This window comes from Anser anser (assembly GCF_964211835.1).
Source record: "Anser anser genome assembly, chromosome: 17".
NCBI classification, from domain to species: Eukaryota; Metazoa; Chordata; class Aves; order Anseriformes; family Anatidae; genus Anser; species Anser anser.
In genome coordinates this window covers 4,771,509-4,796,972 of record NC_139738.1, presented here as the reverse complement: position 1 = coordinate 4,796,972, position 25,464 = coordinate 4,771,509, and the positions used below count along the sequence as shown (strand labels likewise).

General features: G+C 38.5%; 1 protein-coding gene across 11 annotated transcripts in view; it reads right to left on the bottom strand.

Moving 5' to 3' along the window:
- KIF1B (kinesin family member 1B) overlaps nucleotides 1-25,464 on the bottom strand; it is a 96,645-nt gene that overhangs the window by 33,729 nt on the left and 37,452 nt on the right. For 6 of the 11 annotated variants that reach the window (XM_083802611.1, XM_083802612.1, XM_083802615.1 and 3 more), the window contains 10 exons: nucleotides 23,941-24,074; nucleotides 22,781-22,860; nucleotides 21,308-21,383; nucleotides 18,170-18,249; nucleotides 16,577-16,683; nucleotides 16,229-16,312; nucleotides 14,471-14,651; nucleotides 13,755-13,827; nucleotides 1,031-1,124; nucleotides 122-270 (listed from right to left, as the gene is read on the bottom strand). In XM_083802611.1, the coding sequence (XP_083658737.1) occupies nucleotides 122-270; nucleotides 1,031-1,124; nucleotides 13,755-13,827; nucleotides 14,471-14,651; nucleotides 16,229-16,312; nucleotides 16,577-16,683; nucleotides 18,170-18,249; nucleotides 21,308-21,383; nucleotides 22,781-22,860; nucleotides 23,941-24,074 (1,058 nt within the window). Of the gene's footprint in view, nucleotides 1-121; nucleotides 271-1,030; nucleotides 1,125-4,505; nucleotides 9,553-13,754; nucleotides 13,828-14,470; nucleotides 14,652-16,228; nucleotides 16,313-16,576; nucleotides 16,684-18,169; nucleotides 18,250-21,307; nucleotides 21,384-22,780; nucleotides 22,861-23,940; nucleotides 24,153-25,464 lie in introns of those variants that run through there. The other 5 variants (XM_083802610.1, XM_083802607.1, XM_083802613.1 and 2 more) reach the window with 2 other exon arrangements.

Below are 25,464 nucleotides of genomic sequence, written 5' to 3'. Positions count from 1 at the left end.
AACTAATAACTAAAATACATTTAACTTTAAGGATGATAAGTGCCTCTGAGCATTTGAAGCAGGATTACATAGTCAATATCAATAACCAGAAATTTCAAAAAGATACTCTTTGTGCTCCTACCTTTTTCTTTAACTCTACACTGATAGCATTGGCTTCTTTCAGATACACTGCATTTCCCCAGAGTAGGTCCCTCAGTGAAGTGAACTGGTGAAATTTCCATTTCCTGAAAGCCCACTGTGCGAGTTCATACTCATGTCGTGTCCAGGGCACTAGAAGAGCAAAGACAGAAAACACGGTAGCTTCTTCACTAAGCCATCACAAGAAATAACTAATGTTACTGCTGATGTTGTCAAGTTCTCAACACCTCTTCTGCAGGATTAAAACCAGAAAACAAAAATCTGCATTTTTATTATTCAGTGACAAAAAATAGATCCAATTTTTCTTACCACTGGTATTGGAGATACAATGCTAAGTAAGAGAATTTGGAACATAGAAAGCAAAACAAATCCCAGTCCTATTAGTTTAAATTAGCAATTATTAAAGCCAAATACTAAAACACTGGAATGAAAGCAAGTATTACAGGACTAATAAAGCTCTATCTATTGTCCAGAAATTGAGTTAGTCAGACATGTCACAGTACATAAGGATTCCTACAAAGGAGAAAAAGTATGTTCAAAAATCAGAACACAGAAACAACGGCAACAGTATTATTTTAAGGACACTTTAACCCCGTTAGTACCAAGAAGAGACAGATTCCTTCAAGTTCAAGATCAGCAAACCAAAGCTTGTAGTTAAACTAATCTAGTTTGTGCATTGGTTTAATTTGGGGATGTATATTTACTGTTGATGTGAAACGTTCTATGAATAGGTATTTTACATCTCTGTGCTGTGAAAGTTACAGATCCAAAAGTTATAAAGGGTTTCACAGTTTCCCAGAGCAAGTTTTCTATTCCATTTTCTATTGCAAGAGACTTTATAGCAACTGTTCTTTCAGGCTTGTGTCCAAACTACTTTTAGCTTCAAACTCACCTTCTTCCTCCTCCTCTTCCTCCTCTGTTGTTTCAGCTGCCAAGGATCTTGTCTCTACCTGCTTCTGTAAGGCTTGCAGCTTACTCTCATAGTCCTGCAGGGAGAGAGGAAATACTGTGTAGGAGGACAGACGAAAGCAAGAACAGCCAAGAGACACACAAAAACCTCAGATGGAATGACAGACAAAGAACAGAGATATGAGGACACTTCTGTTAACACGCAGAGGTCACATACCAACATCTACTGTTTTAGTATAGTCTGTCCTTGGACAATAGAAAGAGGGTAGACAGAGGCCAACACAGCTAAGACAGTGTTGTTTTTAAATCATCAGATATCCACGCTCATATGTGTGAGACGAAAAGGTTTACAATTTTTTGTTAAAGACTGAATAAAGTGGATTTTGGGAACCTGCTTATGGGTACACTGGAGGGACATAGAGAACAGTATGGAAATAAATTTAATAAAGGGAAGGATAATTCATCTTCATTTTCTCAAACAGAGGGATTAACAGCACCACTGTTTAAAATTTTATTGTATCACAAAGCAATTCAAATTCTAGAAAAAAGATTTTGTTTTAAATTATATTTTCCTTTTTGAGGGGATAAGTATCCTTTTCTCATCTTGTATTTAATATGACAGAACACGAAATACAACCTCCAAGACAAAAAGGCTGTGCTTCTTTAAGGAAGAAGTGTGTTTGCTCTAAATCTATTCCACACCTTAAGACAATAAAGAAAGATTCAGGAAGTTCTGCCAAGCCTCGTCCTTTCCATGGGAAGGACTGTATACCCTGGTTCCCTGGGCATACATATATTTACAAAATACTGGAATATACAGGAATAAGCCCCAGTGTAAGATTCAGATTCATCTTGCAGGAAGTGTTTAGACCCCATTTTTCTGATTCTAGCAAAGTTGATCAGGGAAATGATTCTGACCTACCCAGGAATCAGAAAGGGACAAGGGCAGATCTCAGCACTGGAGGAAGGAAACAGTTTGAAGGTGGGAACCATTCCTGGGAGGCAACCATCGGCCTGCCCTGGCACACAGGCAGAGAGGTCTGTGCAGAGGCTTCTACACAACGAGCACTTCCGCACTTCAACACCTTCTGGGGCAAAAGCATTTCCTCCTGTTCAGCTTAACCATGCCTTGAAATAAATGCTACTACGACGCTTTTATTATTTGCTGGTAAAATGAATGCTTCCCAACATTGTTTTTTGGATTTGCTGTTGTTTAGGGGTTTTTTTATTATTATTTTTTGACAATTACTCTTCTCTACGACTCTTTTAAGGTATTTAGAACGGATAGCTCAGATTTATTTTTAAAAAAGATAATCCTTTGGCATTTACTGCACAAGTTAAATTGGCTTCTTAGAGGTTTTTCCTACAGTGGCAAGGATACAAATATCCAACACACCTGACATTGCCCTAACAGCATCACATCAAATTTAACACAATTTCATACATAAAGACTTTTAGACAGTACTTAGAAAAGATAAATCGTAAGGGTGTTCCTTTAAGTAATATTTCTTGGAGATAGCATTAAAAAGTGGTAGCTGTGCTCTTGGAACAACACATCAAAAGTACAAGATTTCCAATTAGTTAATATCCTTACATGTCCCATGGCTTTCAGAAGAGAAAACGCCACTATTAAAGATATACGGCCTTCATATGGGACCATCATATGAGACCACATTTTAATTTTCTAATTCCCTCTTGAAATTTTATTGGGCTAAAATGCCCCTCCTTCATCTGTATCTGCTCCAGTGACTCCATGATGGTTACATACAGCACATGTAAGGAAATACCAGCCCAGCAGCAAAAGAACCAGACAGAATGGGCATAAATCATTTCTTCTGATATTACTCCTGACATTCTTAATTTGCCATGAGGCTTCTTTAGATTTATGAATCAGCTTCAGACTTATTTATAGCCCTGAAAAAACCCAGGAGTGTTCTTAAAAATTCATTAACAAGGGCACTGTTTTTTTTCCCCAACCACCTATGTAGATAACGCTACTACATTTGAAACCAAGATAAAAGGGGTCAGATGTGAAGTAACAGAAACAAGCTTCTCTTACTTGCAAGGAAAGACAAAAAAAAATATTTTCCTGCAGCCTGAAGGACATAATCCGCAGGTGTCATTTTAAGCGACTAGATTACAGAAATAAAGAACGTGCTGGAAAAAAGCTCCATGGAAAAGCTTTTCAGTTAATGTTTAAGTAGAATCTTTGATCAGATTCTTTCAGAAAAACTGGAAAGCTGCAGAGGGAACAGTCAAAAATCAGGAACATTCCGCTTCCTTCCAGCATGAAAAAACACATACTCATTACATTCATTCATTGACAAAGACTTGCTTCTTGTCTTCCCTCTTTATTTTCAGACTTGTGAGCCAAACAAATGCAAATAATGCGTAATAAAATAACTTTTTTTTTTTAAATCTCCACACTAACAAACTATGCATTACTTTAAAAGTAGAAGAATTCAAGTTTGTTTTCCCATAATGAAAAAATAGGTACCACTTCTCTATGCAGAGAAAGAGGACTAAGATTGCCTCCTGGCACTTGATACTCTGGCAGTACTTAGAAGTGATTGGCACTGAGCAACTGATGACAGATGAATTTCAGGTTGGTTCACTTACAGAGCACTGACTGAGGACTGGCCAGCTCTACTGAGCAGCCTTTCCAGATCTGATTAGTGATAATACACATGTAATTGTTAGTACCAATGTAAAGGTACATCAAATGCTAGAAAACAAAAAAAAAAACGCATCTATAAGAAGCTGTCCTGAAGTTCTGTGCCTGAGACTCGCTGAAACCCAATGCACATTGTTGCACAGCTTCATGCTGTGTTTTAATCATCAGCTCCATGAATGCAGTAAAAGGGAATGCAAACTTTATTTTGCCCAGGGGCATGGAAATAGGTAAGGCCATGACAATCATGGCTGTCTGAAAAAAGAAAAATTATATGCACCAACTAGGCTTAACCTCTTCAGACCAGACTGGGTCAGCTTTTTCATCAGAACACTATCACAACGTGGATACTTTGGACCTAGGTGATGTCTGCAAGGGTACTGTGGTCTATGGGAGTCCCTCCTCCATTTGAGGCATACAAAAAAAGTCAGTTTCAAATAAATACAGACCAGTCAGCTCTGTATTTTCTCCAGGATTTAGATAAACAGCACCTGTGACGGTGCAATGGTATAGTACTGAAGACAAGTATGGCTTGTAACCCCCTGCATTATGATTTTATCTGTTTAATTTACATAAACTAGATGACAGCAGACACAAATCTGTGTAAGCTGCTGCTCACACAACTATACAGCAGAAACATCAGGGTGGATGTACTTGCAAGAATCAGACTGAGGAACAATTAGAGAAACCTTAAATTTAACTCACCTAGAACAATACCGACCCCAAGACAAAAAATAAAATCAGGACAAGCCTGCAATATGGTATAGTACTGAGACAAGTCTGACACTTACAAGAGTATTTCATAGTTTATTGAAAGAGCACTTGTTACAATACAAACCAGTTCTGCTTTTCACGAGGCAGATGCTTGCTCTTAAGACAATTCAAAACTTATATTTTCTTAAACAATGGACAGATCTGAAAATCCCATTTAATTCAAAGGCATCTCACTGCTTTCTTTACAGTACAAATGGGCACACAGCATAGAATTCTCATTTGGCAGCTCCTGAAGTGGTTCAAAGGGAAGTATCAGTCAAATGTCAACATATAAAGGACAAACCTCTAACATATAAAGAATAAAGAACAAACAGTGAGTGTTATTGAAACTATGCTGAACGCACTGATAAAAATAGCATCCTCTAGTTTGACAGATCCCCAAGATTGTGTCAGAAAGGACATTGAAGTCAATCAGAGGAGAGTTAGTGTCATGCATTTCCCCACCCAACCCCCATATCCACATGTCCCTAGTGTGTCTTAAAGGACATTTAATCAATCATCACTAAGGCACAGGTGGATACAAGCCAGCTGTCAAAGCACACAGCACATCAGCACTTAGCAATGGCAATTAAGCTCACTAAAACAGCACTCCCATCACGAATGCCACATTTCCATTAACCTGAAAGCCTTTTCCACAGTCTTCTATGAAAGCAGCTGTATTAGTGTTCATTAGCCCCATTAATGCAGGATTTGAAGTGAGAGGTGTGCATATTTCTGAATACTGCAAGGAGATCCATGAGTTCTCACACTTTCCCTTCTAACACAAGGCACTACATTCTAAAAGTGGTTGATTATTTTAAAAGATTTCTTCCCAAGTTTCATTTTTGTAATAACCTCCTGAAGCCCAGGAAGAAAGCTGCTTCCTCTGAGCAGGCTGGACTCCCTTCTGTCAATGACTACTCCTTTTTCAAAGGAATGGTACGTCAAACCATCCAGCAAAACGAGCGAGGTTGTTTTTCTAGTGCTGCACTAAAACAGGGGGCTAACAGATTGATGACCATCTATTGTTCATCATCACCACCATCCAAACCATTTATGGGTATTTTTTTTTCAGCATTTTATGCTGAAGTAAGTTGGGAAAAAACTTTTTAGAATTTAGCATTTAAACATCGAAGAGCAGGATCTATTTTTAATCTCCTGTCAGTACATGTACTTGCATGGACTTGAAATCGTGTCGTGATTTTGTGGCAGCCACAATCCTCAACAAATAAATGGGACAAGAGAATCCTGACTTGTTCTTCTCTCACCGCCTACCCCTAACACCGACTACTACCTCTTTGGCTCAGGTATTCTACAGAGCTGAGAGGATTTTCCAGAGCATACATTTGTAAGAGAGCCCAAGCCTTTCTGAGGTTATGAAAGAGAACTCATTGCATGTCAAGAGTAAAGTGCAATGCACTCATAAAACAGAATTCTCAAAAGAAAGGCACCAAGACAACAGTATTTGCAGCCCAAAATCTCATTTAGCAATTTTGACTCAGGCTCAAACTAAGTATTGCTCATCTACAAGGCTTCCTTTTTTTTTTTTTTTTTGAAAAAAATCAAGGTGGTTTTGGCCATGTTCTATTTCCTTTGTTCACATAGGCCAAACATGAGACAAATGCAAATTGCAAAGCCATAGGTGGACAAATGAATTAAACCTGCTGTAAAACAAGTCCTAAATGGTAGGACTAGCTGATTCTACTAGGACAGTCAGACTTTGGATCTCCTATATCCGAGGGCCAGTATTCTATCAGTAAGGCATGTGCAGAGGCTGCAGTGGTGACACTTGATTAAACTATACATAAATGGTGCATGGCTGCCACTTACCATGTGTTGCAACCAGCACCTATACCATGCACAATTGGGAAAGGGGAAAAAAAGTAGGACAAGAAATAAAAATAAGATGGAAGGTAAGCATGAGGCATTTTCTACTTATCTACAGCTATGTTGAAACATGCAGAAGTAACAATTACCAGTAGGGCTTGTATTTTAATCAAAAATAAGCAACCTCAAGTATATCAAGGATATTTGTGCAAAAGAGCACAAGTCACTTAACTGTACAAATGCACTGCAAAGTGGACCAATCTCACCAAATCTGGTATAGTATCCAAGTTCGCTTTTAAAATTTTATTCAAGTTAAACTTAACAGCAAAAGTAAGTTCTCCTCAGAGCTTTAGATTGGCTTATGCTTATGTCCACAGATTTTTAGAAGTACGCTCAATTTTGTTTTGCACCTTAAGAAACTCAGAAGGAAAGGTCTATAATCAAAAATGGGACTCTCCAATTGAGACAAAACACCAAACTCATAAAAAGATTATTGCTTAATCAGTATTTTTCCTGTAATTTGTTTAAAAGAATCTGAAGTAGGGATTGCAAGCATTTGTTTTATGGCAAATCACTTGCAAGTATAGACACCTCAGATCAGAATAGATATTTAAAATTCTCACTTACACTTTGTGCATGGGGAGAAGGAAAAATCATCTTATTTTTTCCTAAATGTGACCTTCTCCTTTATTAAAAAAAGTCTGGAAACAGGGGTGTAATCCAAGACCAGAAACACTAACATGAGGTATCACATTAAGATGAAACAGTTCAATTACCCTATCTTTACCCCAGCCAATTCAAAGTAGCGATTGATAAATCTTCGTAAGAATAACTACCTCCCAGACTTACAGCCTGAGAAAGCTGAAAACAAAATAAGAACTAGCTCTTTGAGGCTTCTTCCTGCACCAGAGTATTAAAAAAAAATCTCAGTTCCTTTCTGCAATCTCCATATAATAATTAAGAACTATTATACTTAGAGATGCAATCAGAATTAGAAAAAACTCATTTCCAACATATTGCTTCAAACATATATATCCTGACATCAAATTCCATTCAGGCAAGTTTAACTGTCACAGCAATTTCATACCAATAATTATGAACTTAAGCAGAAGGACAGAAGACATTTCCTACTTAGGTAGTAGGATTGTGGCCCAATAGCTCTTCTTAATTTCTCTATACAAAAAGCCACGTTATCTTGTCAGCCAACATTTCATTTATAGATTATGGAGAATTTGGGTTAAGAGTGGAAAATATTGTACTGAAGAGCCAGATCGATTTAAAAACAGATGGTCAGTTTCCTTATTTCTAAAAAAAAAAAGGCACAAGAAACATTCGATGCTATAAACTAAATTCCTTTTTTGATTGTCTACATAAAAACACAGGAGGAAGGTAGCACTTGGTGAGTTCCAGACAATATTTTCAACATTAGAAAAATACTCCAAGACACACAAAAAAATTGGTAAATGAGCTAGCAGAGAAGTTCTCCCCTCCACATCCCTCCCTCCAAATCTTCTAGTCTATGACAAAAGTTCTTAAAATTTGTCAGTGTTCTTCCAATCGGGGTTGTTACAACTGCACCAAAAGTCACATGCAAACTGAACGGGCTGAAGCGCCGGTACCTTGTGCCGAATTACTCAAGTTCTACCTGGCCAAACCCAAGACATAAGCAAAGCCAATCCTGGCTGTTTCTTAAGAAGCCAGCATTGCCCCTGCTTCCCTCCTCCCCGAGACTAGCCTTGGCCAACTAATCATACGGTAGTTTCTCTGCCCGCTTTGAGGTTAGGTGCTGAGAACTGGCGCCTCATCCGTGGGGGCGTCACAAACTGGTTGTAGTGGTTAAGCCGGTCAGTCTGTTTCGGGTGGGAGTTTGCTGTACTGCCTTCTGCACTGCCGCCAGTGCTGTGATTGCAGTAAGGCTGCCGGTGCTGGTGGATGTGGCGCTTTTGCTGGAAAGTCTGCAGGTCTGGGTTCTGCTGCCCACTGTACGAGTGCAACGATTCAGATGAGCCCGATGCCTGCCGCCGCAAGGTTTTTTGAGAGCCGTTGTTGAGAGAATTGCTTCTCCAACGCAACTGGGGTTGCTGCTGATGATTGCTAGGCTGGGCCTGAGTGTTTAACTGCTGCCTGTTAATTTGGATATTATCTTGATTCCTCTGGGGGCCATAAAGATTCCACAGCTGCTGAGGGTCCTTAGGGGCAGCTCTGCTTTCTTTTTCTTTGCTTTCATCTTTGTTCTTATCATCATCTTTTGGAATTCTAACCTCAATAACTTCATCCTCTGTGATAATTATGTGAGTGCCCGGACTCCATGAGTTTCTATGCTTGGGGTTGCTTTTGAAAGGAAACCGTGGCTTACGATTTTCAGGCGGGATAAATCGGTGAGGCATATTTTGTCGACGAAGCTGTTTTGCTATTTCCTGCTGCTGCAGATTTTTAAATCGAATCTGTTCTTGCCTCATCCAACGTAATCTCCCACGTCGGAAAGCTGGATCACCTGCCATTAACTGAGAAACACGCTCCTCTTTAGCAAGATCATCATTCTCACTTCTTTTTAATTCGCCTGTGGGCTTCTTATCCACATCCGCTACGCTGTCAGAGTTTGGAGACTTATCATTAGCTGCGGTTGACTGAGCTTTCTCTGAAGACCCTATCAGAGGCAAAACCTTCTCCATTTTTAGCATCTTATTTCTAAGAACTTTTATCTCCTCATCCTTCATGTTGTTCTGCTTCTTCACTTCTTGCAAGATATCTTCCAATTTGTCTATATGCACCTTCAGGTCATCCACATCAGTTACTCCTTTGCCGTTGCCCATAACATCTTCAATTTTCTCATCTCCAACTCCTACCGTATCCCAGACATCACGGGCAACAGCTCGCCACGATTCACGCTCATTCGGATCTTTTTTCCCATACATGGCACAAAGCTCCTTCATTTTAACAATGGCCAGAGCCTCAATCTCCTGTCTAGTGTGCCTGAAGTCATTGAGTGCTACCTCATAGCATATCTCTTTCACAGCCTGGATCTTTAAGTCTGAGATGGTAACCCACTTGGAGTCTTTGCTAAGGCGTCGGCGTTGGGGTATCTGGTACATTTTAATAGGCTCTCGTTTCTTCCCACTGCTGGGGAGGCCACACTTTTTTACAATGGTTTGGAGCTTGCTGGGGGGCAGCTTCTCTCTCAGGGAAGTGATCAGTCTCCAACTCTCCTCACACGATCTCTTGTCCGAATCATCCCCACTATCAGAGTCTGCATCCTTTGGAAAAACAAAAATCAAGAAGTGGCCCCAAAATAACCAAAATTAAAATTGTAAGAAAATGGAAAAGCTAAACAAGAAGTAGCAGGCAAAGAAAACTAAATCAAAAATCAAAACAGAACAAGTGAAGTCCCTGAAGACTGAGTGATAAGACATTAACGTGTATCTTCGAGAATCATGGACTGTCAAAATTGGCTCTCTTCACTAAATTAAGATTAACATTACTTAGAAGTCTCATCATCTTGAAATATCAGATAATCTAAATTCTTCCCTCCCAATCCCTTCCAAAAATCTTTATAATGATCAAGAAAAACAAAGTTCCTGATTAAAAAATAAAAATAAATATCAAGTGTCAACTGCACTTCACACATGCTACAACGACATGCAAATCCCCGCCACACACATTTGCCTTGGTTACTGCTGTTGCTTCTTTCAGCAAATCCTCCCCAGGTAGGTGAATACAACAGCCATCATAGAAGATGTCATGAGCAGCCAGAGTAAGTCAGGTTAACACTGGTTAGTAACGTTGCACATGGTTGCAGGGATGCTCAAGTTTAGAATCCGCTTCACTACAACAGCAGCCAGAGAAGTGTTAGACGATAAGAAAATATGAAACAGAAGCAGCCGAAAGGTTTCAATGTTAAAAGGACTGTAAGTGCCACTATGACAGGTGAAGACAGTGGTTCATACTCCAAGACTTGCTACAGGCTAAAAAGATATCCGGAATCAGAGTTTCAGAGGTGGGTTTTTTTGTTTATTTTGTGTTTGTTTTTTCCATGTCACCTTGTTGTTTAGTTTAAAAAAGCAAAAACATCAACAGTCTTCACTGTCCGAAGAACCGAGTTTCAGAAGAATGTAGCAGTAGTGACTTTTTTTAAAACTGTTTTGATTTGAATTCTCAATTTGATATCCTTGATTTGTCCTCTTCTCAAACCCTAGAGCTTCCACATGCTAAGAGTTATGCTTGTTTTGCTTCTTCATTATAAGTTTTCCATCTTTTGCTAAATCATTTGTAATGAGCAGTGCTTCAGGTTTTCATATGCTGGGAATATTTATTCAGGTATACTGCCACCAAAAGTTAAGCATATCCATTATTGCCTACTGCAGCCAGGAGTTAAAGTCAGACTACCTTTTTTTTTTCTTTTTTTTTTTTTTTTAAAAAAAAAAGGATTACTAATTTAAGACCTCTCCAACAAACAAAAAAAGTCCTATGTAATTAGTGTGATCCACTAGAAACCACATCATCTTCAATAAAATGCAGCAGTCAGTCTCTAACGAACCTCTAATGTCTGTATTTTTCACATGAAGAATTAAAATACATTAGAAGTCAGGAACATTAACAGCCAGTTACTCTACAACCAAAGGAAACCGAGGTAATTTACTCTGCACCACAGGTTTCTAGACTTAAGACTTCGGGTAGAGGACCACGAAGAATGGGGAATACAATATAATTTGTCTTAGGAATGATGAAAAGGAGTAAAAGCAATATTGTTCTACCCTATGGTCAACAAGCTCCATAGCCTAAGAATCACGTTACGTGAGCTTCTTGTGACCTTATGTATCTTTAGTATTCAAGAATAGCACTAGAGAATCAACTTGTACTAGTTCAGGCCAAAACATGAACAGAACGCCAGATTATGAACAGAACCAACTCGTCATGAGTTTACAGGCGACAAACTTTGCGGCCTAAGGAAAGATCATCTAACAAACTGCATGTTGCAGTGGAAATAAAAGATGCCCTGAAGGAAAACACTGCACAAACTACACGTTCAAGACTACATCCAGAAAGGCAAAACAAACTACTCAGACGTTAAAGCATAAATGCCACAGGATTATTCTTACAGATTACAAGAACTACCATATTACTACTTATGGGTAAAGGCTGTCTTGCTTATAAAAAGCTGATTAGGTGACACTATGTAGTCATTGTCCTGCATGCACTCTGAGATTAACCAACCCAATTAGTACAGGTATGTACTAGCATTCTAACACTAAGGGGTCACTGCAAAGGCATAATGACCAAGAAAACCTGGAAGATAACTTGAGTTCTATTAAACACCTTTTCACATTCAATTTGAAAAATGGAGAACGATTATTTCTACTTCCAAATAATGCCAGCAAGGCGAATAGATATTAGTTGCAAATTTTGGAAGAAGAGTTATCACTTCTCTTTTTTGTATAGCACATCTAACTATAAAGAAATGCCAAATTGGTTGGCATCTCAGCACAAAACCAAAACATTTTGGAAAACACTATCTTATATCCAAGATCATAATCCCGTTTAGAACAAGAAGAGTATTTATATGTCAACATCAATCTTATATAGCAGCAAGATACAGAGCCTGACAGTGTAGCTGGATATTGTGGCAACATAAATACTTTTAAAGTACACAAGCTGGAATGCATTCCCAGATTTCCCGATCACTATTCAATTGCTGTTGAGAGCTAAAGAAGGCATTAATCCTGTCCATTCCAGACTGCATAGTGACACAAAAGTGACAAGACGTGTCAAGAAGTTGTGCTGTATGCTCATTAAGCAGTGTAAAAAGCAGCATCCTGCTTAACTGACCAGTGACCTCATTTATTATGATCCTTACAACTAGGAAAGCTGTCCTTTAGAAATTACATTGGTAATGCATGCAGGATAGTCTTCCACCTTTGCCCACTAAGTGATCAGCAAAAAAAAAAAGCTTAAAGAAACTAGTAACTATACTACAGTATTAGACAAACAGCTATTTAAATAAATCTTCCCCTAATCATAAGTACAGGGAGAAACAAATTTCCGTTCACAACACTTGCAGCAATACAGCCTTATTTGAAGTAGATCCCCAGGCAGCCAGTTCTTTCGTTTAATTCATACAGCAGCTTCGCATATGCCCGTCACCAAAATTTAAGGGATGGAATTGCATCTCCTTTGACACACAGCCAAACCTTGATGCTTTTTTTCTTTTCATGTGGAATTGTTTTTTGCAGTACTGCTTTCAACTCCACAAATTAAAAAAATGAAACTGAAGAAACATTATATTAGTTGCATCTTAAACTCCTTTCTGAACTAAGTCTTGCTTTGACTCAAAGTCTGCAGCAACTCCTCGCCACCCAAGAAGAGTACTCCCTTGTAATGGAGTAGTTAGAGATGCAGAAGGCTTTAAGTGTGCTGTATAATATAAATTTAAAAAAAAAAAGGATGTAGCTTCTATCTACAGAATCCGGAGTACTCTGCTCCACTATGCTTTTGGGAGAAGGTTAAGAGTACTTTAAACCTCTGCATGCCTTTAACATGAAGTTTTCAGGGGTCTCAAGCTTCTAATACAAACAAATGGACTGTGACTTTGGAAATCTTAGTGGAATTATGGCACAACTGCATTTACATTCTGGCTAGAAGACACAGTGTAGTTAAAGCAGAATCAGAAGACTCAGATTTTGTAAGGAAATCTAAATTTCGTTCCTGGGCTTGGTCATGTTTTCAAAATTCACAGGATGCTTGGAGATCGCATGCATTTCTATTTGTAATGAACTTCAGAAGACATTTGTTGTGAAAAGATTGAAGTCTTAAACAGGAAATCTGATAAATTAAGTCTGATTATAGGAAGAAATAGGTGAAGTGGTGGAATTCCCATTGTTCTGAATGAGTTAACGTTCCCTTTGCACACTTATTCCCTAGTCATAACCCCACCATCAGCACGTGTAGCATTAAGAACCTTAACAAGGAACTCCATGCAGGGGAAGGGAGAAGGGTTAAAACATGCACAATGCAGCAACATTTTCAGACATCATTCAGAAAAAATAAACCTAGCATATCATTGTTCTAGGACTCTCTTTGGCAGCATAAAATTAGTACCTTCTGGTGATCCAAGATCAAAATCAAGGCAAACATCCCAAAAAGTAGCTGATTAGACTATTGAAAATGAACTTCAAAAAACGTAAGAGCATGGAAATGCTCTTCTTTAAGGTTACATTGCAAGAAATCTGACCTGTCCCAACAAGAACTGATTAAAGCCTCTTCGGTGTCAATTACATTCCCAAATTAACACGAAGGAGCTCACTCACACTGATCATAATCCATTGTAGACACGAAGTATTTAAAAGCAAAGGGATAACTGCATTGTGCAGACAACCCAAGCAGGTTTCCTAACTTTCAGATAAGCAAGGACAGGAATTACTGTTGGCCAAAGGTATAGTTAATCTGAAGTAAGGACACATACCAGCCTTTGCTGCTCCAACAAGAGATCTGCTTCCTCTTTTTCCTTCTTATACAAGATCTCCATTTCTTGTAATCTGAAGACAGACAGAAGAACAAAAATAGACAGATGATTTTAGTTTCACGTTGGTGTTGATCTAAACACAAAATCCACTAAATTACAATGACAAGAGTAGAAGTCTTTCAATTTAAAAAGAATTACTTGTTATAAAGTTACTGTTTTTTGTTTGTTTGTTTTTTAACTCCTTTAACCTAAAAAAAATTAAAATAAAAAAGTACAATTTACTAGGATCTATCAATTCAGCGCATACTATCAATTCAGTGCATTTCATTTGTTACACGGGAGATGTCTATTATGGTACTACATAAGTGAAGCTACCTAAAAGTTACAGGGCAGTCCTTCACCAAAATCTGGTCTAGGGAATTAATGGCAGGTGCTTAACTTTTTTTTTTTTCTTTTAAGGAGCTACAGCACTGAAGTAAAATTGAGGAAGTTTTCTGAACTTTCACTAGAGGTAGCGGTGACACTAAAAGTCTGAACGAGCACTGGAATATGTTGGAAGAAGAAGGGTACTTGAACTCTGTTTATTTTTGGAAGGTTCATTTAAAAGTCTTCCATATATACAACAGACATTAGCTTTAGGTTTTGCACTGACACAACTCATAGCCTACAGCTGTATCTTTCTTGTTGCAAGAAGAAATTCTGAGTTCTTTCATTACCTTTTCTCCATCTCCTGCTTCATGTCAATGCCCTGCTTCTCCAGAAGCTCCCTCTGAGCAAAAGTCCAGTCAACTGGCTCAGAGGGAGTCTCAGCTGATGGTGTTTTCTCTCTTTCTGCTCGTGCTTGCTCTGGATGGTTGAATCGGAAGACATGGTTCTTACCCATGATGATACGATTTCCTAAAAATAGCAACACAAGTTAATTCTTTCAGGATTCCAAGGCAATTAAAAACATCACTGAATGATTCATCCCATTTATCCTCGTGTAGCAGCGGAAAAGATTGCTCAATGAGGATTTTAGTATACATTCAAATTAGTAGGTGACAAGGAAGAAAAGAATGTCTGGTTTGTACAGAAAAGGCTACTGGTGATAAGAAGCAGTGCTCACAGAGGATGGCATCACCCTCAGAGATCCAATCAAACATTCTGGAAAGATTTATCAAAAATTAAAGGATGGACTTGGAGACTGACCAGCTGTTGCAGCAGATAAAACATTCGCTAAGTCCCATTCCTCATCTTTATTGACAGCACTAAAACATGGGCAAAGGCCAATTTAGCAGAAATTTCAGCCTGGAAAAAGTCTAACTTCAAAGAATGGAATGCATGGTGCTTACTTTTCTTTAAAATGTGGTTTACATGTATTGATTTAATTTGTACCCTCATCAGTAATATTTATAGAAGGATTTTAGTTTCTTTTAAATAATGTGGGAAGAGCTGTAGAAATGTAATATCATAAATCTTTCAGCTAAATCCTAGAGATATCAGATGTCCAAAGAGCCTGAGACATGTGCTTGATAGAAGACAGTGAAATTCCTCTGCTCTCCCAGAGAACATATTAATGTAGTTAAAATAAAAAAATATATTCCAGTAAGTAGATCTCCAGAGTAACCAAAATTGCGCTTATGAATATATTACAAGAACACAGGCATTTCAAGATGTCAAGGCCATATCTAAATTCTCCAGGTAACTCAATTGTCTAGATGCAGAAGGCAAATATCTACTTTTTTTTTTGAAGAAAGTAATTACTAAAGGATAGAGTCATGGTTTTCAGTATGAGCCATATGCTGTCAGAACAACAAAACATTTGCCCTTCATTGTTCAGGCTTGTACTGAAGTCAGTATGCTTGATTCCATGCAAATACTGACTTATAACTTGGTGCAAATAATTCTGAGGTGGTTTTTTTTTTGTTTTAAACCAGAGGAAAATGAGGAAGGACAAAGAAAGCATCGTGTCTTGAAAAAGATGGGTTAAAAAGCGTAATTTAGAGAACTCACTCCCTCCCCTCTAATTCTTTCCCCACACGCCTTTCTAAAGGAATGTAGGGGACTGAGTGGGAAACCTAATGAGAGAAAAGAGAAGCTGTTGTACTCCTGCAGAGGGTCATATCTTAGCTTTGCCAGGAAGCTGGGAATTTTCCATCAGCAGCTGGCAGTCTGTCTGCTCTGTCTCACTGAGACTGCCAAGGGCAATAGGCTTGGGCAAGAATGTACTAGAATAATATCAGGGTAAGCAAAAGGACAAGGAGGATGCTGCGTGGCAGTGAATATTTAAGTACACTTACAGCTAATGCAGCAAAGAATGAAAAAAAACCTGCTGATAAGAGAAAAATGCTACCAACTTGTTTAAAAGCTGCACTCCAAGAAGGTAATACTCCTGCCCTTTAACAGCACCCAGCACTTTCAAACAGTTATTCAAGTGTCACAAAAGAACAATTCTTAGACAGTCTGAAAAAAACATCTGTTCCAACATTTCTTACCTGAGCGCAACTGCACAGGCTGCACAACCCTCTTGCCATTAACATAGGTTTCTGATCGTTCACAAGGCTCCAGAGTAACAATAACTACAAAGAAAACAACAACAAATGATACTTTAGAGAGCACTATGTAGAAACAGCTAAGTGTGCAGACCCTCATTTTCTGGCTGTCTGCCTACTAACACCCTAACAAGATAAAAGTGAATCACTTCTTCACACTACAATGGTTAATAAAACCCCACCAGAGAATCAACACTACTGGCATCTTAATATTGCAGGTGCCAATTATTACTAGTTATTTTCTAGTTTTTCTGTATTTCCAACACTTTACCAGGGGAAGTAGATTTTTACCTTCACCATTGTTGTTCCTCTCGCTCCGGAAGATACAGTGCTCTTCTTTGATATGAGCCCCACTCAAAACAATATCCTGCCTTCGTTCAGCATCAGCTTGGCCAACCCTGAGTCCAAGAGAAAACAATTCCAGAAAATTCAACAATAGAAAACATTTCAAGAGCAAGTCAGACACTTTCTACAACTCTGTAAGACACTACGGCTATCCTTCAAGTGAAAGGTTTGTAGTGCTTAACTCTGGGTTGTACAGGACATAACAGATTTACTGGAAATTGAAGGAAAATAGCTTGAGAAAAGGAAAGAGAGAAGGAAAATAGCTTGAGAAAAGGAAAAAAGTTCTCTCTCTGAAAACATACAATCTGAAGAGAGAATTGAAACATTAAAGATGTCTGAATTTGAGGTATTTCCTTCCCTGTGTAGTCCCCCTCTTGCTACAAAGTGAAGCAGAGGAGAACAAAGGGACAGGAACTTCCAGTGGTCCATTTCAGAATTATCTCTTCCAATAATTACCATCTGCACTTCAACAAAAAAGCAAAAATGGCTCAGTAGGCTCTTGCTGAATAATTTGATACCACAAGCAGTTTCATGTAGCTTCCAGACAACAAGAGGAGGTTGGCTGTATCCCAGAAGCATGAAGATTCATGTCCATTCCAAACTGAAATATTTGAGCAATTCTACATATTTGCTCTTCATAAAAATGGACAACTTAATTTTCAATCCTAATGTTTATGAACTTGTTGCTTTACTTATTACTCTACGTATTTCTACTGCCAGCTGGCTAGACTCAAAATTTATCATGATTTCTTAAGCCCTAAGCTATTGTCATCGCTCCGTGGTGAATTCTCTATAAGTTTCATACTCTTTTCATTAAGTCCAATACAAGCTGGAGTAGTACAACAGCACCTGTGTACTGTCCTCCATTTGTACCCCAGGAATATAGAAACCAAGCAGCCAAATAGTGCTTAATGCACCAGAGTTAAGCAAACCAGCCTCTCTTCTCCCAAGAATCTTGACAACAAGTTTTAGAATATAGTCTGTTTTAAGTTCTAATTTTGGCAATTAAATTTAGGCTCATGCATGTGAATTCAGAACTACATTAATCGTGCATTTACACTGTCAGCCAAGAACACCATATGACTGGCTATAGAAGCGTATCACAAAGACAAGAAGGCATTACATCCAAGAAGACAGCAGAAGAGGCATGGATAACAGTTTGTTTATATGAAGTGAAAGCTCAGCCCTACTCCATTTCCTTTTATCAAATACTGTGGTTTTCAATCCTCAGATCATCAAAATCGCATTTCTAGTGTTTCCTTTCTTCTGTTTCCCTATATTTCAAAAGGGATATTCTGCTTTCTTGTACTGCCCAGTGCAGTAATAAACATCTTATAAAGCAGAGCGACTGCAAAAATTACTTCTAAAGCACAAAGTAAACTGTAAAGGGAAATCAATTTGTGTACTTTTGCACCTACAGCAAATGTCATGCTTTCTTTATACTCAAGGAATACTTATTATTTAAGCTCAAGGTGTCTCCAGCATAGGAACTTAAGCAAGCAAAGAACCAGACATCAGCATATGACTACCAACCCTCACCTAGTAATACCATCTTTGATGTAGTAGAGCAGACATTCAGACATGAGTGGATCTTCATTAAGGTTTACAAGATGAGGAGTCTGAAACAAAAAAAAAGAAATGTTAATTAAGAATGGAGGACCTACTTCCATGCTTCTTCCCACAATTGTGGAGAGTGCAGATTAATCCAGTTTAGCTACGTATATCCAGGTTATTCCATAATCCATCTTTTTAAATATAACCTCCTGCAGTACTGAAGAGCATCACGAAGTTAACAGCAGAAATACAGCTCAGATTAGTTGATATTTCAGACAATAAAGCAAAGAGGGGGAATAGTTAACGGCTTCAATTTAAAAAAAATGATTCCTCAGAAAGTCTCTGTAAACTTTGATATGGGATGGCCAACACAAGAAAAGGGTGCTTAATTAAAACTTTGAAACTGATGTGGAATCAACTTTGGCTTTCCTTGGAAGTTGTTTTGGCAAAGCATCCATTAAAGTCAAAGGAAAATCTAGAACTACCATCATTTTCTGATACAAACAACTAAAAAGCTCTTCATCTAAAGTGCTTCTAAATTTAAGTTCACTACAGTTACTAAACCAACCTTCTTTGGTGAAAAAACCCCATTGGAATCAGCAAACAAGTCACATGGCCTTGGTGTGAAAATCTAGCCAGTAAGATAGCAGTAAGCACAAGCACAAAAGAAAAGCAAAAATGGTTAAACAATGGAAGATGATGATAAAAGTGTTACTAAGTCTCCCTTCATTCTGTTACTCTCATTTAGAGCAACTAAACAAAAGGAAATAAGTTTGGTTAAGATTCATTGAAAACACTGTGTTCTTCAATTCATTGTAGCTGCAAAAAAGTTTACTTAATAGAAATGTTAATAGCACTTAGTAATTTTAGAGCTTCCATAAACTGTCTGTTCACAATGAAACTTCCCTTTGAATTAAGAAGTCTGATTGCTTATGGCCCAATGGAAGACTAACTAGAAAGACAGAAACAAGGGGCTAAAAGACGTTTTTCAACCCCTAAAATTCATGAGGGCTCCTAGAACTGTAGCCAAAGATATGCCATGCTATCAACCCTGTTCACAGCATTAAAATAGACATTCAGAGCTGTATGAACTTCTTGAATCACGAGAAAACTTGAGAAACCAAATCCCAGACATACTCAACTGCTATATCAACACTATGACTGTACTACTTGACACTCTGAAATTCAAGCTGTACCCTATACAGATATGTGAGATCACTTTATATACTACGCTCTAGGTCTGAATGTGTCTGTCACAGGCAACAGAAGGCTTTGTAAAAAAATAAAATTCAACCATTTGAAAGATGATGCTGGCTAAACCTGCTATTCACTCCTTCTGAGATCTGCTATTTACCCAAGGACAATGGTCTTCAACATTCTCCTGTACAGCATTCCTCAAGCATGAACTGAAGAATTTTCCCTGCTCTCTTCTTTGATGAGAATATAAGTAATTAAATTTCCACAATGCATTTGAAGTAGTTTCCTGTCGTCAAAAGCACAACCAGTAGACTCAATAATGGTTGCACAATGTAATACCTTTTAATTTGTGAAGTGTGCAAAATTTACCTTAGAGAGTTCAATTTATAGCTCAGCTGGTAAAACCACAGTGCTGTCCTAGTAGCATATGATTATATCTATACTGGTACCTCAGAAGCATTAAATCTTTATTAAGAACTTCAAAATTTTCTATCTACCACAATTTCACAACAGCAGCCACAATACTAAGAGGAGAACTAATGAGAGATCTGCAAGGACAGCAAGGAACAGAAGCAGCAAGGACCAGGTCAGAAGTTTTACTTCTAATAAATCCTTTATGGGTAAAAATGAACACTATTACCAAAGCAACTACTTAACTCAGATGGCATTTATACACAAACCTGATCAGCTGAAAATGCATCAAAAGAGTCATCAAAAAGAGTTGATGGCCTCTGAGGGAAAATCTAAAAGGAGATTAGGATCCATAACATAAGAGAAGGAAACGTAAAGAACACTCAGCGATTTAGCACCTTTACAAACCTTAGATGCTTCTAGACTAGATACCAAAAGCTAACCAGAGCTCTACCTACTCCAGACATAACACACTAGCACTCCTTTAACATAAAGATAAAACATTTAAACCAACTCTGCTGTCCTATGCCTGCAGACAGGGCCCCATTCACCCTCTGATCAAATTTATTAGACTTGCATATGCAATGCTCACGCTAAAATATTAGCCTATGCTACCTGTTCAAAGATATGAGGTACAATGAAGTGCATTCCTTTCCTTACACTTCATTAATTCTGCATTAGCTGCATAGATAGCTTCTTTAAGTAGATCATTTTATATTTATAGCATTGATTTATGCCCTCTTTCTGCACAGCTCTGCTTCTTTTCATTTCCAGAAAATAGAACTATTGACATGTATTGAAAGAAATATTCTTTCCCCGGCCCCCACTGTGTTCAGTGGTTGGCTTGTTAGATTACAATCCCTTTTCTTGTTAACCTTTTTCCACCTTGGAAAATTTCAAGAAAGGGCATCTAAACAAGACTTTGAACTCTTCTATGTATCTCAGAGATGAGTAGCCAGAGTACATCAAAGTCACACCCAGTAAACAGCAATGATGTAAGAGGCAGCATTTCTGAGTTGCTATTGATTCAACAGACACACAAGGAGCTACAAACACTTCCACCGGCAGCACAGATTTTTCTAAAGGAAGGCACAGGGTTCAACCATTTGGGGATATCAGAAATCTCCCCATGAACTTTTCATACTGCTCCTATTTCATTGGCACATCAGGCTAACAGGCTTCCCTACCTTAATGACCAACGGAAGCTATGGCAGGCAATATGCTTTACACAGCTCCCTAGAAGCACTGTGTCATGTCATTTCGCACAACAAACAGCACCCAACTTCATTGCTATGAGCAAAATAATCCTCAGATGTAGAGTGTTCTAATAAAGGTATTTCCAAGGAGGTATTGTAAAAGGAACTTATTCTGCAAAGTGTCCAAGCCTCACTTGCATTCTCCTGTACCTTACATGGACACAAACCCTTGTGTGAATGGCAGTTCTTTCGTCATCCTCTCCCTGCAAGTTGATCTGCCATTGACAGACATGATTCAAAAATTATTAATTTTCTCTACCTTTTTAGGTGAGAAGACTCCCAGCGTTCCTCCATCTTCACGAATGGCAACTCCCATTTCTGCCAACAATGCCTCCCTGAGAGGGTAAAACAAGTCATTTACCATATCTTAGGCTTCAAAAGATGCAATTCTTAGACAACTTAAGTTTTCATTTTCACTATGAAATACATTAGACTTTCAACCAGCCCACCCATGGACCACACAACAAGAACTGTTGCCACCTTATAACACAATAGGGCACATTTCTAAACTTTAGCCCCAGAGTTTCTAGGCCTGCAGAACAGGAACAGCAAAAAAAAAAAAAAAGTACAGATGTTTGACAGTATTTAGTGCAATAAAGTATCACAAGGTAAGTACATTTTAGGACACTGACCTTCCTTAAGGTGGAAATGAATGTACAAATCTGTTCTAAATTTAAATATTTAATTTAAATAGAGCTACCATTATTCATTAATTTACAAAGATTTAGCTGGCTGTTCCTGATCTAATGTAAGAAGTATTCTCTCCTTAAGACATAAAAGGGATTTTATTGGGTCAGACAAACCACTCATGTAATACAGTACTCTTGACTTTGACAAAGCAAACAGTGACTCCAACAGAGAAGAATAAGAACATAGCAAACTATTTTTTTCCTTATTCTCTCAGTCTCCCAGTTTCTTCCCAAGAAAATTCCAGAACTGAGGGTGACATTTCTTTTACATAGCTTTCCAAGTGTTTTTGGTGCTGTTTTTCTGTTTTAGTTTGTCATCTTTTTTTTGAATTCAACTCCTAGCATCACCAGCATAATGCAGCAGATTTCTGCAGCTTACCAATCTGTTGTGGGAACTTCCTATTTGTTTGAAATCTACCACCTGCTCTGCTTGATGTCCCTTAGCTCTTATATTAGTCAGTGAATAATTATCCTCTATTCACCTTCATACACCTCTCATAATTTTAGGGACTGCTCAAATTGTTTCCAGGCAAAGATGTTACCCTTACGTATTTTATAAACATTTGATATTCTAACAAATAATGCTTGGTTTTGTTCCAACCACCTTCTGACAATTCTTAAGCATGGTTTATTGCTTTAAGACTCAAGTCAAACCACAGCTGGAAAGCTGGAGTTGTATCACAATTTTAGATACTCTGGTACAAAAACCTTAACCTTATCTGCTTACCTTAAGGGCCAGAATTTTTGGAATGTAAGAGAAAGGTGGAAGGGGAAAGAAAGAGACCAGAAGTGCATGCTGCTTTACAACAGAAGCCATAGCAGCAGCTCTAGATGCAACTCTAAACATTAATGTTAGGAAACATTGGAAAGGATGTGGCCTTCTCTCAGCATTGCCCCTACTGTTACACATAATACAAAGGCCAGCAGATTTATCACTAAGCCCTATTCCACTGTTCCATTGCTTTTGAACAGCGACATTCTCCATTTTCCGCACGTCTATTTAGCAGAAACCACCCACATGTACAGCATTTCTAATTCCTGACCTTTCCATCCTAATGGCCTCTGTTTTCCTCAGCTTCTCTTCCCATGTTTCATTCAGCTCTGCAATGATCTTCTCAGATTCCTGTGTAAAAATCCCACAAGCTGTTTTACAGTTTTCTCAACAAAGTTCCCTCCATAATACACAAAATAATTAAAGGTTTTATCAGTGCTAGTTGTCAATTGAATTTTGGGTACAAAAAGTACCCAGTGCTTCAAATCAATAAGTTGTCTTCCTTAATTTTTTAGAGTTAATATCCTCAAAGGTGAGCTGAGAAAAAAGACTTCACATTTAACCTCAATCAGACTTCAATTTGAACCACCTAAAAATGGCTTTTTTCTTTAAAATCTAATTTACAGACATCATTCAGTAACTGGACACCAGGGAACTGCAGAGACCACACCATTATTTCCATGGTAACAGCAAGTTTCTAATAGGAAAGGGAAATGCAGCGTGTGTTCCAGCCCATTGCAATCCCTGTGGCACTGTCTCATGGACAAGACATGAGAACGAAGCACAGATTCAATACAGCCAGCTTTCCCCACTCATCCACCCATAGAGATGGGGGGCTTTGGTAAAATAAAGAAATACTTCACTGTAATGCACTTTTGATGCGGTTCAGTTCTATGCAGAATTGGGACAAGGCTGCTATTGTCTGGATAAAGCATGCTATTCTGTGTGCTTCACATTTTAATCTGTGGGGGCTGGGTGAATACAACAGTGGCAGGATTATTCTGCCTCCTTTTCTCAACTTTGGGGTAATTTGGCTTTCTGAAAGCTGACTGCATTTGCTAGTCAGACCTAGTCCACACTAGCGTTGACCAGGCCTCTTGAAGTCTTTACTTAAGATCAAATTTCCCATAATTGCCACTGTCTCAGAAAACCTATAAACAAAAATCAAGATTGTCATTTACAGTTTCATTGTAGCTCCAGGCTACAATCAAACCCATACAATCCTACCAGGAAAGGCTCTGCACGAACCCAATCTCTAGCGCACCTCAGTTAAACCCACTTTCAAAGGGGTACAAGGGGGTTTCAGACAACTGCCTACAGAAACAGCAGTATACTGGACATATCTCTGCTGAAGGCAAGTTTTCCCAGCTTTGCCAGTATTTACCCTTGGAAAAGACCAAATTAGCCTGCTTAATCTCCAGCAATACCTACCTTCAACCGTTCAATTGCCTCTTCTCCTCCAGGTGTTGACATGATTCTTTCCTGTATACTGGACACAGATGTTAAGCCCACCTGACTACTGAGAGAGCAGGAGGATGGAGATGCAGTGAGGGACCCCATGGAGGCTGTGGAAAAATTGCCAGGACGTTGATTCTCGGAGGCTAGCAAGTATCTATGTTTATTGTTCTGAAAATCTTTCAGATCTGAGAGAAAGACACACAGACAGAGGGAAAGCAGAGAGACAGGGAAAAGGAAAACAGGAGGAGGGAAGGAACAGGAAAGAGGAAGATAGGAAGGAAATACCAGTATAAGAGGAAAGCATTTAAGCAGCAACAAAACAATTTTCGTAATTTTTAGATGGCAGTTCTGAAACAAGTCCTTGAATATTAGTATCCATGACAAAGATAACCCAAATCAGACCCTGGGGATTATTAGTAAGGATCGTTCCAATCAAAAAATCTTTAAAAAATAAATTACACTCACCAAAAACAAAATGTCCTATTCCTAAACAAACACTAAGCTGCTGAGCACCATGAAGCTCAGACCAGGAGCAGCTACTGATGAGATTAGTGACATTCTGGGCTGAAGGCTGAATATACACCAACCCCTTAAACTCAGCACAAACTTTCTCTTCCTGACTCCTTTAATCTAAAAGGATGATCAAGTAAATCTTTATCATAGAAGCAGTTCTGCTGCTGAAGCACCATGACCACAAGGACAAAAAGCTACCCCCTCACTAAATTCTCCCAGGAGAGTGAGTACCCAAGCCACCTGTCAGTCCACACCAGGGAGAAAAGAACACAAGTTCACAGTAACCTGGTTGTGCTTCCCCTCGACCCTCCTCGTCTCAAAAATGGAGATCTAGGATACGTGATCAGTGAAGTATCCCCTACAGCTCTTGTACTTCAGAAGGTGGTTTAACATTTGTGGTCTTCATTTACACAGAGCAGGACTTAATAAAAAATGTTAATATGGCAGCTTGCGTAGTCCGAAAAAACAGCAACCTAAAAGCTGCCCCTTTTAAAGGCAGAAAACAAAGAGGAGGCACGTGAATGATTTAAGAACAAACATCCAGAGGCAAGTTATTTTGATCTAACTTAGCTTCTCAGATATGTCAGTAAACCATATCCTCAGAATAATCACAAAAAGTAACTTCTAACATGGAAATATCAGACTACCAGGTTGCTCAGTTTAAATAATTTTGATAGCTTTAATTTTTAGCTCAAACAAATCCTTTCAAGTAATTACTCTTAAGAAAGAAGCAGGTCAAATCAGACCTCACACGTTCTGAACAAGTGCTTTGCACTTAGAAAAATGAGAGGTGCTCACACAGACATTGCATAAATGCCAGCATCCTTCCACATCTCCTGTACTCCTATCCTGAACAACAGTGCCATGGGTAAGCCTAACACCCCAGCTCACTCCACATTCAAGTTTCCGTTTCAGCCTCACGAAACTGATGATTGCATCAAGTCAGTTTGAAAACCACCATCTGTAGATAAAGGGAGCAGGGGT